General features: G+C 37.8%; 1 protein-coding gene across 1 annotated transcript in view; it reads right to left on the bottom strand.

The window, feature by feature from the left end:
- Positions 1-16,172, bottom strand: part of ADGRL4 (adhesion G protein-coupled receptor L4) — a 74,971-nt gene that overhangs the window by 9,558 nt on the left and 49,241 nt on the right. The window contains 6 exon segments of the mRNA XM_026084600.1: positions 7,298-7,364; positions 7,467-7,687; positions 8,960-9,163; positions 10,709-10,879; positions 12,157-12,350; positions 14,119-14,235. Of these exon segments, the coding sequence (XP_025940385.1) occupies positions 7,298-7,364; positions 7,467-7,687; positions 8,960-9,163; positions 10,709-10,879; positions 12,157-12,350; positions 14,119-14,235 (974 nt within the window).

The raw sequence follows: 16,172 nt of genomic DNA, 5'->3' as shown, positions 1-16,172 counted from the left end.
ACACATTTTTCACATAGAGTTGTTCTTTATACATGAATACATAAATATTTCAAAGTTGTTCTTTTAAATACCTCAAGCTATAGATTTAGACTCAATTTAATAACTAAGCAGCTTTCTTTATATTTTAGAACATTTATAGGAAGCTATAAATAAATAAACAAATAAATGGGGTTTCTATATTTTTCATCAAAACAAACAGCTTCTCAGTCATTCTGGATTCAATCCTGTTTCTCACTGGATTGCAAAGCTAAACGCAGACTGACCTAAGTATCTTTATTTAACCTCAGTTCTGCAGCCAAGGGCAGGAGGGATGAGGAGGAATGAGGAGAGATGTATCTGATTCTGGCCATAAACTTTAGCCCAACTGGATGCAGTGGTCTGACTTGGGAGGGAGCATCAATAGCTTGACTGAGATGCTGAGATGGTGGGTCTGACAACAGGCTGTATTTGCCAGTTTGGAGGTGTGAATAGATGGCAGAAAGCTGTCCATGCCCTCCACAGGTCACCAAATCTGCAGATAACGTGTCTGAACATTTGGCCCTTTGCTTTTTAGAAGTACGCATGATTCTGCTGTGGATGTGGTCACAAAATCACACAGTGAGGCTTCTGATCATGCTCTGAAGGCTGCAAAAAACTCTTTAAATGACCAAGGGAGATTTCCAAAGAGAATATTCACATACAATCACTACTGCAAATATGAACTTACTTCCCTAAATGCCTTCAAGAGATGAATCAAAGGAGCAGTAGAAGAGTGGAAGAAAATGCATATTTGAGAGAGAAAATACATTCATCACTCATCATCAATGTTAACTGTCTAAAACAAATCTATGGATTTCTTTCAGTGAACAATTTAGAGTAAATGTAAGTGTTTATAGTGACGGTGTTCATAGTAGGCAATATAACAAATCACCAAGAGCATATTAAGCAATAAAAATGAAGAAGATGACTCATTCAGAGAGTTATGGCTTTCCTGAAAAAAGCTGCTGAGGCTGAACACACATGGATCCACTAAAATAGTGGGCACAGTTTATCTCATTAGAAAAGAAGAAGGATGACTGGGACATTGACCTGATCTGAGCTGTGGGACGTCTCAGGAAATCTGCATGGGTGGCTGGCACCTGTGTGTGCTCTTCACCTTCCCTTTAGCAGCCAGTCCGTATTCCCTCACCATCTCTTTCTGCTTGCTTCACCCTTGACGATGGAGGACATTTGACTGTTCAAGTCTAATGTCCTTTCAGTGAACCTGAGGGAACGCTGTCATAGAAGGGCCAAGAAGAACTTTTTACATGCTTTTTCCTATAATACTACTAGTTAAGCTGATGGTTTTTACCTTTATAAAGAAAATCCCACAAGGATTTTTGGCCTTATGTTGTTCCTATTTGTTCCTATGTAACAACATAGGAGCAGATGATTTCCATTTGGTAGACTAACGGCCTCTTTTTCCAAATATTTCCAGGGACTTTGGAACAGGGGCATTAATGACAGTTTTCAAGAGCAGAGGGAAGGAAGAAAAAACCTTACTTTCACATAAAAGTCCTGGTCTTGCTGAGAAACCGCATCCATTGATATGGCAGTATGGAAACTGGCTTGGAGATTAAAGCTGATTTTGTCCACAAAATGGGGCTAGTACTTTCAGACTCTGTGATTATTTAGCACAGCAGGTACTGCTGGTTGCTGAACAACATTGCAGTTTGAACTAATCTGTTTCAACCAAAGTTGCAGACTCAGTCTTTAACTGTCACCGTGTAATTAATTATTTCCACCTTATCCACAATGGCAAAAACAATGCAATGGAGACACCTTTAACTGAAGTCACAGAGGGGCTGATGAAAAGGGGACTATTATTCTTTCATAAAGAAAAATAAAGCTATTGCTGTCCCTGCAGGAAATTTATTTTGTCTAGAAAGGCAGACTGAGGAACAAGAGTATATGTAAAAAAAGGTTAAACCAGCTTATTTTCTGAAAAATGTATGCTAAACAGTACAGAGTGTACTTTGCACAGCTATCTAAGAAACATAACTAGATATTTACCACAAATAACCTAGAGGGAAAAAAAGAACTCTCCAGAGACTAAATATTAAGTAAAAACTGTGAGATGGTGGTAAAGTTCATTATGACAGAGGCTGGAGGTCAAGGGACTTTTTCAGTAGTACTCCTTAGAAAGCAAGAGCAATGAACATGAACTTCTGTATCAAAGAACAGCAATAATGATGTGAGCAAGCCTTCAGTGTACCTGATTACAGCGGTGTGGTGTGACTGACTTTTGCTTAAACTCTTTGAATATTTACTTTTTTACAAGAAAGATGTTCGGTCTGAATGGCCTAGATTAGAGTATTAAGTACATGAAACTTGTGAGTATATGAGAAAACAGCAGAGTAATGGATTTGCCTGGAAATTTTTCCGCATTGATTGCAGCAGTATTACTAATCCTGAATCAACCTAAATGACAGAACTGAATAAGTATTAGAGCTGTCCAATAAGATCTGATGAATGCGCTATTCCATTAATTTTACCTTTTTTGTTGAATAAATTATTTGACAAATAATGGTAAAATTCATCAAATAAATTATCTGATGAATATATTTTTTAAGTAATCGACTAGCTMTAATGAATATGCAGGCAGTTCTTAATGAAAGGCATTATTCTACTGTTAGCCTGCTTTCATCACTCATATGTCACTTTTTTTGTATTGTGCAACTGCAATCTGTATATATTCACCCATTCATTTATACATGCGAAGTTCAAAACAGTATGGTTAATCAATCACTGCAATTCTTAGAATATTTTTTGCTTTACAGTTGATTATTCATTACATTCCCATATAGAAATGCTTAACAAAAGGAACCTGGCTTTTCTAAGCACACCTCTCCCAGGAACTATTCTTGGCTTGTATGTTCCAAGTCAAGTTTACAAAAATGCTCTGCAAATTGCAGGTTCCATTTATAAGCCATTTTTGTAGTTGCAAACACTACAATTACCAATTGTTTCAAGAAACTGGAGCCTGAATCCAAGCCAGACTCCTTCAAGGTCCCTGGAAACACATATTAGAGGAGTAAAACAAGGAAGAGCATACAGTAGTAGCAGTCTCCTCACTGTACAGCACTGGGATGTTTGGATAAAAGGCACAGACAGGATTATTTGGATGGTGTGCAATTTTGGAAATGTTTCCGCGTTCCAAAGAGCAAGTCTATATTTTGTTATTACAGAGGTGGTCTCAATAAATGGTACTGGTAGATTTACACTGTTAAGCAACAATTTGTACCTGTTAATGTTGCAATGTGTCACACTTCCAAGGCCTGGTTCCTCACAGAGGGTATACCAATTTCGTCTTGGCAGTGACAGTGGGTAGAATAGTCATGTATCTATCAATACTGTAAAGGTGCAAATCATGTTATTCTGGTCCCTTTGAACTTGCTCCACAAAGCTCAACCAAACAGACTTAATAAGTGAAGGTCCTGGGAGAGAGATGTATTAAAGGATCCTCTATAGCTGCACCTGGAGTAGCAGTGATCCTCCTCTGAATTTTCCTTTCAGTGGCTTGTAAACTTTGGGTAAGTACAGTGTTAATAGTTTTACAGCCAATTGGGCATCTACTATATGTCCTGTAGGTGTCCTCCATAGTAGGTATGAGTGAAGGGACTTATCCTGTGATCACTGAGCTCAAAGGACAAAGTTCCCACTAACTTCAGTAGTGCAGAATGAAGCCCTTACATAGGTCTGTGCCCTCTGCACACAGAGCTGTCTGCCATGCCAGAGGTGTGGGGGCCTGGCAGAAGGCCAGGGCGGTGGAAAGGAGTTGGTGCTTGGCTGACATTACAGGCTCATCAAAACCGCAGCTGCATTACCCTGCGCACAAATGGTTATTTCCATTCTACACACTTGCTATTACAGAGAGATTATTATTGTAGGAGTATATTACAAAAGAAAAGAAAATGTTCTAGGGATTTTTTTCATTTTCATACCTTTTATCTCTGGAGCTTATATTTGTATTTGCCTCAATCAGGCATGGGTTGTGGTATGTGTGAATGTTTGTCCCTTAAAGCCTGTGCTAAACTCACTTTTCTATTAAAAAGTTTAAATACTTGTTATAAATAATTTCTCCATACTTGTATGCTTTGATCTAATCTACTGCATAGTTTTAGCTAAAATGGTTGTGGTTCTAAAGATTACAAGTATTAGGAGGAGGAAATAAGTTGTGGAAATTATCTTCAGCTTGCAGCTTGCTTTACTAAGGTTTAAAATGCCTTTTCTTTGCTAACACAATCTAAAGAGCTTCTGACCCACTCCTTTTCATGTACAGTCACCAATCTAATAATAATAATTTTTAGATGGGATCAATAAGGCCACTGCTTTACTCTTAAGAATTCTAATAGAGCCTCAATATTAATAAGCAAACACCTTCAGGAGTAGTGTTACTCCTTAGGCAATCAGAGAACTTAGTTTGTACTCCTGATAAACACTTGAGCTCCTTATGCTTCACTATTATTACAGCAGATTTAAAGCCCAAGGATGTGTTTGAAACAATGTGCCTAGAGGCAGAGAATCCACTGGTACAGAACCTGTTCTGTTCTTAATCATTTACATGTTGTCTCAAAGGCATATTACGATATAATCCAAACCACAAGTCTCCCAGGGCCCCATTCACAGAAACTGAAAGCACCATTTGGGTACATGGGCTTTTGTGCTGACACTGAATTTATTGTTTTTGTGCAAGAATCAGATTTGTGGTGTGCTGCTCTCCAGAGATTTGATATCCAAACTCTCCAGGCTATCTTGGAAAACCTGCAAGCTCAATGCCATTCATACATGAAGCTCAGGATTAAAGGCAAGCTTGAAGCTGCCAGGGTTTGTGGTTTAGTATATGAGGGTTGCAGTTCTTGATTATCTGGTTATCCCAGAACAAAAGTAACATTTCCTTTCCAGAGTGCCTAATTAGGATAATTTTTTGCTTCAGTTAGCTATGTGTAGGATAGGAATCTTGGAAAGAGATAGGTTTCTGTAATTAAAAAGTCTTTCTGATTGCCACTGCTTTGGAAAGAGATTAAACTGTTATATTGCTCATCTAATACACTAAATAGGAAGGCTGGACAGTGGAAATAGAATTAATGACTCCAGCATGCCTTCTTCAGAGCAGACATTTAGCACCAACTTCATCTTCTAAATTCAATACCTATTTTCATGAGGTTTGCCATATTTTCCTTGGAGAATAATCTGGATAGGGTGTGAGCAAATTAACTAGCTCCCTGCATCCTTTGAAAACTTCTCTCTTGCATTTCACGCTTCAATTTGCCATCAGCCCATCAGAACAAACAATCCGCACTCCCAGAAAATCACACAGCAGCCTAACCAGCTCACTGAAAACGGAGTGCATTTCCTCCTGTGTATAGTACTGCCTGTGTGCATGATTATGAGGAGACAATGATCAATGTCTGAGAATATTCTGAAAATGAATTATCACAAATTACTTTCATAACAAAAGTAAATATAGCAAAACAACTGCAGGGCTATTTCCTGTCCAGCTACATTCACACTGTGTGGCTTCACTTAGGCAAAGGAGCTAGAAAGTAGAAGGAACTGGCTGGCTGTTACTCTTTTCCGTAGGAGGAATTCATTGGTGCACTGGGCCTGTATCAACTTCTATCACCTCCCCTTTTTCTTTTAATTCTAGGAAACTGCCTGCTGCAAGATGTGGAGTGCTCAAAGAGCAGCTGTGGGCCTTAGAGCCTGGCTTGTAGGATGTGCCTCTGAGGCCAACCAAATGTATATCAAAGCCAGTGCAGACCTGCTCTGCTTTTGTACTGTCTGCCTGAGATCCTGCATCAGGCACAACTCAGCTGGACCTGAAGACACAGCTACAGATGCATAAATTGTGGCCATTTTGTATATTTTGATAACAGAGCTTTCCTATACTAACAGTGCAGTGATGCATTTCACCTGAAGGCAGATGAGGTATAGGGAAAACAAAAACCAAAAAAATCCCAACCCTGCAAGTTGCCTTCATGGAAGAAAGAGATAGGGTGCAAAGAGGAAACAGGAAATCTGCAACATAAACCCAAGAAGTCTAAGAATTTTCCAGTAAAGAATGGTCTTTCCCCATTGTTTACTGTCACTGCAGTAGCCTGTCAGCTGAAAAGACCATCTCCTGCTCACCAGGGAGCTGTGGGGGTGACAGCGGCTTGTCTTGCTCAAGGTCAGCTGGGCTGAGGTGGTGAGGCATCATGCTGTGGTGGCACTAGGCAGGCTGCTCCCAGCCTGTCCCCAATGTACAGTAGGAATTTGGGGTAGAACTGGCCCAAAATTATACCTGATACTTTATTCAACTTTGAAATGGCTAATCTGCTCAAATAAAACTGTTTTGTTGTCACCTTGCCTGCATTAGGCACTGCCACTTTTTCCTGTTAGAAATCCTCACATTTATCACCAAATAGCTAAAAAAGCAACAAAGAGTTATAACCGACTTGACCAGAGATGTCATGAGGCCTCACCATTGTACCTTCTTCTCCTCTAAGATCCAGCTRTTGCCAGATCACTGTCAACCTAGTCATACACAATAAAGCCCATTACAGTTGGAATGGTTTGTTAAACTTTACAGCACTTAGAAAGGCTCTTGAGGCACCAAAAATGTCTTGATTTAGAAAGGAACATATAATACCTGCCAAATTTGCAGGTTTGAAACCACTTCCAATAAGAATTAAAAAGGCCCTCTTCACAGCTAAAACAGGGCTATCAATACTTGACTTGTCTGCCCATGTGAAATAGAGGGTTCTTTTCTCTGACGTCGCAATTTAGTTTAAAATAGCTTTGATGATGACAGGGTACACACGAATGATAAAACCATAAAGATGACAGTCTAATCTTACAAAGATGACCGATCACTGATAAGAGATTAAGTCACACAACATTTGAAAAACCAGATTATCTGTCTGCTGTGATAGTGCCTGTGTACACCTCCTGCCGAGCCATGCTGAGATGCCAATGACATATGAAGATGCTACTTCTTAAAAACTAAAAATGCTCACAAAATTTCTCAAACTGTGGGGTTAAAAGAAAGCAAGCCAGTAAGAAAAAAGTTCTGATCTGACATAGAGTTTTTTTGTCAAACGTTCATTTTTCAGACTAGTGAAGTATTTAGATGTACAGCATATAAATAATTTAGGGACACTATAAAAGGGTCTAAATTAGCCAATTCTGCCCTGTAATTAGCACTCACAGCTATGCTGGCAATGGGTGGGTGATTATTAAACACCTTTTATTATTGGTTTTATGTACTACAATAAAAAAGGAAAATTATACTTACAAGAATTATTAGACATGCTGGTCCTATAAAACTCCATATAAAGTTATTCTTTGTGCTGAGCCAACATCTGAAAAGTAAACAGCACAAAATGTCTTGAAATACGCTAGACTGCTGTGACTACTGCATCCTTATATATGCCCCTGATTGGGACACAGAAACAGCAACTTACACTTCCGTAGTGCCGTAATACTTGTATCCTAGCGCGGCAGAGATTCCAACTACCACAGCTGGACTGATGTAGCCAAAGACATAGAAATTCTTGTGTAAAAATCCCTTGTTGTAGATGACTCCCACGACTATAAGGTAGAGGTGAATGCCTTCAATGCACATCCATGCAAAAGCAGCTAGAAGGAAATAATGGAGTAACCCAGCAGTGATTGAGCAGAAGAGCTAGAAAGTCAATCAGAGAAAGCAAGAGTCATAATTCTATTAATATGTCTCTATTAATATTACAGCATATGCACAGCAATCTAGTGATGATAAAGTGGTGGCCCAACAGCCCAGACGTAAGCCTGATTGATTGACAAGAACTTGGCCTATACACATAAGCACCCTTGTTCATTAATGTTTTCTGTAGCAACTGGTAAAATGAACAGACTACCTTCAACTTTTAAAATCGGGACACATGTTGGTGTATGCCTTCCCAGATAAACTGCATAAATAAATTGACAGCGTTGATCCTATAGTTACAGCTGAGTAGTCTATAGGCTTTGCTGACTTAGACAAAGAGTATTTTTATGATTTTCATAAGAAGACAAAATGGCAGAGCAAGCAATCATTTCTAAAAGAACTTTTTTACTACAAAATATCTGCAAAATTATATTCCTCAGTTAATCAATACTGGAGTGCTGTCTCAGGCATTGCAGCTCATATTTTTTCAAGTAATTTAAAATCCTATTCAGCCGTTTATAGTAGCTTTTTGATAATCTATGCATAATTTAATTTCCTAAAACTAATCTGAAACATAATATTAAATATTTCACATTTCTGTATTATGTATAACCACAGAAGGACCAGATTTTTCATAAACATTGATTAATGAAGTTTTCTCACAACAGTTAGAAGTATCAAGAGATTACTTCGATTTAGCCATATTTGGTGAAGTACACAGGAATGTTAACCAGTAGTCTAGGGCAAAATGTGAAGAATGCCATGTTCATCTGAAACTGGAGGTACAATTTAGTTAGGCAGAATGTATCTTGGTGGACTATAATCTTCCTGAGATGCAAGAATCAACAGACCTGCTTGTATAAAAGGGACAGGAAGAGATCAAGACCTTAGATTTAGAACTGAAAGATCTTCCAGCCAACAGTCTAACATCTGATTTTTAAGGAAAACATCATCCACAGAGCCACCAACATTGCTTTCTGCAGCATGCAAATATGAAAAGTGAAAATGTCAAACACATTGAGACAACTGTCTCAGTTAAAGTGACAAAGCTCAAGTGAAATCAATGGAACAGAGTTAAGAAGATGGTCCCATGTTTTTAAATACGGCAAACTCAGATGACCATTTTATGTTTCCCATTACTAGACTAGGAAGTCAGTGTCACTAGAATATTCATACACTAGGAAATACTGCAGAGAGATGGAATAGGGTGTCTTACACTGTCTWTTTACTTTACAACACAAAATCAAGATGCAACAAGTAAAAATTACTCACCTTATTATTGTTCATATTAATTCCAACCAGAAAAATAAGTTCCGCCAGGAAAAGACTGCAGCAGAGGTTTTTGTGAATTGTCGTTCTAGTGCTTTGAATTTCACTGAAGAACCAGAATGTAAAAATGCACATGGAGAGGCAAATCAACGAAATAATTATTCCTAGCTGAGTGATTCTTGTAAGAATGTTATAATTTGTAACACCCTGGGGGAAAATTATAATATAATATTTAAAAGAATAGCTCTATACCTTCTCAAGAAAGACTTCATTTTATAATACAGTTCTTTTCTTCTTTTGTACAATATATTAATCAAAACTGTTTGTAGAGTTTCAGTGCAAATGTACACTTTGGATAATCTAAAAAGTAATGTTTTTTGTGAGGCAGATATAATTCTAGGGGAAATTAGGAAAGAACTGTATACATTACTGCTCCTGTAGTTTGTGATGTGTTATTTCTTAGCAAAACTTTGTATTAACATTAATATCTCCTAATATGATTTTAAAAATCAGATCATTTTAGTGAATGACAAATGCAGTGGCGGTAGGACATATATTAATCTGACACGAACATTTTCTAATATAAAAGGACATATCACAGCACTGACTTAGATAAGCTAAACTGAATAACCATCTTACCGAATTTGCARCATGATCAAAACAAGACACTGAAATACCAATCCCTTCAAACAAATGCTAGTTCCAGATATGTAACATGAACATTCTCTAAAAAACACAGTCTATTTTTAATGATTAAGTGTACGTATTTTCTGTGTAGGCACACAGCTACATTTGCTACTTGGTATTCTCAAAAAGAATCTCTGAAATACATGACTACACATCAGCATAAAGGCAGGATTCAGCTGACCCTAAAATGTATCTAAGTATTTTTTCTAAATGAAGAACCAGAGATTATCTTGCTCCCCTCCTCCCTTTTTAAAATAACTACATAAATACCACAAAAGTCTTAAATTTGAACCAAAGACTTAGGATGCTATTTAGCAACCGGGAAACAGCCTCTATCAGCATGAAATTCACAGTGTGGGAGAACTGTCTCAATACAGTATATTCATGCTAATATTTGGCTTGCTGTCAATTCTGATACCTTAAATAGCTGCCTCCTGAGGCAGGATCCCAGCTCCTGCAGGTCCCCGCATAGATCCTGGAAATCTATGGGGCCTCTTACTGTAGGAAAGACATAAACTGAGTGGTTACTTTCACGAATCTGTGGTGGTCGTGAGGGTCCATGCTTTACTGGTCATAAACACCATTCTGCTTACTGTTGCTGTATGCTTTTCTGATACTGCTAGTGCAAACTCTCAGGAGAGAATTTAAGGGGATTTTTAGATGCCAAGGTAAGACAAATGGGTGACAAAGTTTTGTGAAAGAGAAATTCTGGGCCATATGGTTGTTGACCACCAATGAATGCCAATTAAATCCCACGGTAGTCTTAAAGTGGAGTTTAAAATTAAAAGCAATGCACCAAAAATAAGCACAACAGACTGTGTATTTGGAACAAGCTCCTTTGCTGCATCACTGCTCTGTAATACTGCAGAAAAGACATAAGGAAATTCAAACACATATGGGAGGAATTTTGTTTGCCCCGTGCACAATAAATTGTGTGTTTGCCGAACAAGAAAAAAAGACACAACCTAAAGGGGGAAAAGTATATCAGTTGCACTGAAATAAAAACACAACCAATGAAGATGGAAGAAATTATTAGGTAAAACACTAAATTAAAATAGCACTTACAACGGAGCCACCTGAGGACATCAAAACAGCAAAATGAGTCAGATGATTGCATTTGCATGAGATGTGAGTGGTGTTGGAATGTGTCAGCTCACAGCCTTCTGTAGCCCAGTTGCCATTCATTGTGTCTGCTGAGTAGTTCCAAAATGCACATTTAATATCTTTATCTGCAGTCTGGAACAGAAACAAGATGTTTTACTGATGGCAAAAGGCAGGATATTTCCCATCTAGAGACCTTTCTTACACTAGCCAGAACAATTCATTAAAAACTGCATGTTTCCATTGGAAGGCTAGGAAACAAAAAGCACATTCTGCAAGGCCTATTCCAAGCAATTAAAACACGGCTCTGGATCAAAAACTTTATGCACACAACTAACATCCAACCGAACATGCAGGCTAATCGGATTACAGAACCCTTTTGGCACGCACAAAAGTTGGAATTTTTTAGCTACTGAAAACATTGTTATATATACCTATGCACCTGCTAAAAATGGACTAAACCTCAAGGTTACAGCCACATTGCCTACCCTGCTCATAGTCCTGTCCAACTGAATGATTCAAAAATTCAGACTTATCCTGTGCATCTTATGAAGTAATCGGGGAGAAAGCCAGGGTCATATCACACCTGGTATATCAGGTGCGATGAGCACAATGAATAAGACCACTAATATTATTTATTACTGACAGTGCTTACAAACATTAGTCAGAGATCAGGTCCCTGCTGTATTAGATGTTGTATAAATATATGCAAATATAGATAAAGGTGATCTCTATCTCCAATATTACAAGATGTGGCAAATTTAAAAGCTGGATAACCAAGGTTAACACATTCCCCAATGTCCCACTGGCCACCTCCTTACGCAGAACCACTTTGTTGATGTTTCAGATCAGGTCTTTGTGCCATGTAACATGATTCTTCACATGCAGGTGAAGCCAGGAAAATCTATTTTGTACACTGGAAGCTAAACTCTCAGTTTTAAAGTAATGTGTACAAATTTCAGAAATAACAAAGTTGTTACACTGTAGGTTCTGCTATTACTTCTTTGCTGCAGATAGTGCATAACTTGAAACGTTTCATCATCCTTTTAGGTATGTAGTTTTAATCATCTGATAAAGTATTTGAAAACCGACCTAAATACAGAAGAGTCAGGATACTGKAATGTTCTCTGATTCAAGTAACATTTTATTCATACAGCAACCCAGTGAAGATGTAATTGTTGCCCTTCCTTTAGTCTAGTAGCACTTTTCAGCAGTATCGTATTTAGTGTATTGCACTTATGGTGCCACATTTGAGATTGTCATTTTTTTCTCTAATTAGATTAAACTCACATCAGCAAACAATAGAATTATGTCTCAACATATCATACACTGCAGGTATGGTTACATCACGTAAAATAATTAGCTACTGTTTTCCTTTTATTTGAAGTTGATAATAAAAAAAAAACCCTTACCTTGGCATACTTTAAGGTAAATGTTATTTTCTCAAGCTCATAGAGCGTAGGTGGATTTGAGCTAATTGCAACAGCTATAACTGATGAGCTTACTGTCTGTCTCTGTTCTGAACTATCTTTCGAGGAGCGGTTTTTAGGCGATGAAAGCAAAGAACCAATATTGCTATACCGCAGAAAGACAACTGCAACGGTGCCTATCAATCAAACAGACCATGTTTAGTAGTTTGTGGTTTTTTTATAGAAGAACAAAATTGAAGACATTAAGGAAACAATAAACAAAAGACATTGTTACTGCTATTGCATAAAATATGCAAAACAGATGGAATCTTTGTGGAATACTTATAAAAATGTTTTAGAGACAATGAAATATAGCTTTATTTAAAACAATGTAACTGCCATTAGAATTAAAAATGTGTGTTCACACTGGAAATTCTAATTAGATATATGCATACATATTTTTTCTAGAGCAATATATGCTTGCTGCTGTACTGTAGTTGGCTGCACATGTGGTGTCAGGTCTCGTAAACTAAAATGGCTAAGACCTGAGGTAAATACTTGGACTCTCTAAAGTGCATGGCTTGCTTTGAGCTCTATTACACAGGAGCCAGAATGGAATACATGTAGGGAAAGAGAAAGCAAAGGTAGTTTAGGATGTAGTGCTGGTTTGAAAAAATGCAGTGCTTTTTTCCCTGGTAAAGGTTTAAGGTTCATTGATAGGTCATGGGATTAACCACCAATTAGCGGAATGGTTAAGATTAAAAAAAAAATTTTCTATGTTTTCCAAATTAGGTTGGTTAATTCTGGAGCTGTTTTTACACTCAGATTTATTTTTTCAGTGAAGGAGTGATGACAGCTGTAGGCCATTTTGGTAATGCTCTGAGGTCCAAGCCAAGATCTGGGCTCTGTTGTTTTTGGTACTGAAGAACACGTATTCTTGCCTCAATGACCTACTTTCTAAACAGAGAAGATGCACCAATTTTTGGAGGAGCAGTGACACAGAGAGATGTAGGGGCCAGTCCAGAATCACACAGAAGATCTATGGCTGAGAAAAGGATAAAGCTGAGTCTCTTTGGTGTCAGTATCCAGTGTTTAAACTAGATAAAAGTAATTTAGATAAGAGCAGGATGCGTCTCAAAGTTCTCCCTGTATTTTCATCTGGGCACTTCTCATCTCAGAAAACAAGAAATTATACTGGGAAGCAACACATGGTTGTCAGTCTAAGGTGGCTCAGGCCCATAGGAGGGGATTTCACATTAAAGATACTTGTCCTCTCTCTATCGATATCAGTGTTATCCTGTTGTTTCCTCGTCCCAAAGGGCACTCGGCAGTACATTTCCCCAGAGCTGCAGTGGATGACTGGTCCAACAGACACCTGGTATGACCTAAGACATATTTACTGTTCTGACGTTTTTGGTTTGTAGGAGACGCATATGGTGATGGGAAACAGGGAGCTTATTCTTTATACCTCAGTTCATTCCTGTGGGCCTTGCAGTCAGCCTAGATGATCTATTATATCTGGCTTATCTCTGGATTTTAATGACTTGATGTAATAGTACTACCAGATATATACCTATCAGGAACAGAGTCGATATTTTTTGTGGGACAGTTTAGGTTTGCAGATGTAATCTTTGCTATATTAATGCCTTTATGACATATTGTTCAACACAGATAAAAAAAGGGCTGTGTTCAGGTAAAAATGGGCAAAATCAGAGGCACTGAAACACTGAACCTCTGGTTCACTGCACCACTGGCAATAAGAATAGAAATACTAGTGCTGAGACAATAAAGGGGTAGGTGAAATGGTGATAACGATGCCTTGACTCCTCTGTAGTTAGCAGGACTGCAGCTCTCTCTGACTGCAAACTGCACGTTTTATTTTTCTAGTGGGTACAGATCTAGCACAGGTCTATCCAAGGTGTTTATTAACACTCCCCCCCACACACTCTAATAATTTTTTCTTACCATTAGGATGAGATTCCTCTTTCTTCTTTGGAGAGATCTTTATATAATCTCCTCCCGTGTATACGTGTGGGTGAATGTGTTTCATGTGGTGTGAATCAAAAGCAAAAGTCTTGAGTACTGCAAAAGAAKAAAAATACTGTACAAATCACAGCTCCATTACAATCTAACATAATTTACAGTTGGGTTAATAAATGTGCTATTGGATTGCATAATTACTGTAAATTTTAAGAATATATCATTGTGCCAAATATTTCAAGAAAAATGCTATTAATATAGCATGTTTGCTTAAACCTCTAGATTTTGTTATTTTCATGCATACATTTTGCTCTCATACTTTTTACTCTTTCCATGAAAAATATAGTCTTTTATTTACCTTGCATTAAATTAGGCACTGGAAAGAATAATGTAGGTTACTTTGGGAAGAGCTATTGCTTTATTAAAAATGCATTTCTGAAAGGGACCACAAATCACAATTATAAAAAGCAAAGGATAAAATTCTCTACTGAATAGTAGCATTTGATAAAAGCCAGTTTTTGAAAAGTGTATATTTTATAGTTATCTATCCATGCTACCAAATGCACATTGCACCATGAAATAATGATTTGTATTGTCAAAAACCAAACAAGCAAGCATCACCCCTCAGGACAAAAAATACGTTAGAGGACATTGAGCTCTTTACTTGGTTCATTATAGTGCTGAGTTTCAATCACCCACGATGGGAAAAAAAAAGTCAATCAGGCCTTTTTTTAAAAACAAAACAGCAACAAACAAATCTAAAACTCGACTGATGGAGGAGTATCACTAAGCTAGACCATCTGCATTGCTTATAGCACAGCACACAAAAATAATATGAGCTATTCAATAGACCAGCTGTCAGAAAACGTATGTCAGGCCATAAGAAATAGTTTTGGTAGATGGAGTTTTGAAAAGCTTGTAGTTTGAGAACTTGCACCATAAAAAGCAGTGAGAGAGAGGTAATTCCATAGGTCCTGTGACAAAATAGATGTGTGGGACACATATTTACCTTGTGGAGAGTATTTTCATGCTGAGCAATAATAGCAAAAAAAAAAAATAGTGCTTGGGGCCAGTTTGGAAAAGAATTCTTAGATGTTCAAATTTTGCAGCAAAACTCACCCAAAAAGGGTCAACCTTTGAAACAGAAATTCCTTCCCATTCTCATTATTGGATTTCTTTCTTTTTCTTTTTTTAATTTTTTTGAGCCACCCTCCTTCTGACTGGTGTCTCTACTGCCACTGATGGCAGCACTAGACTTCTCTTTCTTCTTCACCTTTAAGGCCTCAGCGCCATGTCCACAACAGTCTATGTCTTCAGAGAAGAACAGGGAAGAAGAGGGGCTTTTTGATGAGCTCCTCCCACCGTTCCGGATCTGCCGGAAGTACTTTGAACTAAAATAAATCCGCTTCTAGAGAATTTCCAACACGGAACAAATCCCTATTTTTCCATCAGTTTTGCTAATTTAATTTCAGAAAGCCAAGGAAAGAACAGATGGCTTGATCTTCCTCAGGACCAAAGGAGGAATCTTTCTCATAAGCTGGTCTTATAAAATGGCAAATTGATAGGAATAGCAGAGCTAGTGAAGGACTGGACTGAATTTAAAATTAGAAATCAGTTCAGGTGGAGTTTGGGTACATTTGGAAGAACAAAAATGAATGAGTGGCGATCGCCAAAGAAATCAGCAAGGCTTTATTAGAGTAGGATTTTCAAAAATGGTTGTTACTAGTCTTACACTGCTCCCACTGAAGGAATGGTAAACCTATTACTGTCATAGGAAAACTGGTAGGAGTTGGTGTGAAGACACCAGTATGCTGGGAGATGGTAGGAAGCAAAATGGTACAGTGGAGATACCCAGTTGTCTTCCCCTGAAACTTCTCTGAACACCAGAAATTTCTCTGAAAATAAGCCCATACCAGATCAGACTCACAAGGTTCAAACTTATTCAGAGTTCATTTACAATACTTTCACTGAACCAAAAAAAGCCAAAAAAGGTTTATAGCGCAAATCCGATTTTCATTCTGTTGCTGTTTTAATGCATA

This window comes from Apteryx rowi, unplaced genomic scaffold, assembly GCF_003343035.1.
Source record: "Apteryx rowi isolate R43461 unplaced genomic scaffold, aptRow1 scaffold_648, whole genome shotgun sequence".
Taxonomy (NCBI): domain Eukaryota; kingdom Metazoa; phylum Chordata; class Aves; order Apterygiformes; family Apterygidae; genus Apteryx; species Apteryx rowi.
The sequence above is the reverse complement of the archived record's forward strand: the minus strand, read 5'-3'. Positions and strand labels throughout refer to the sequence as shown.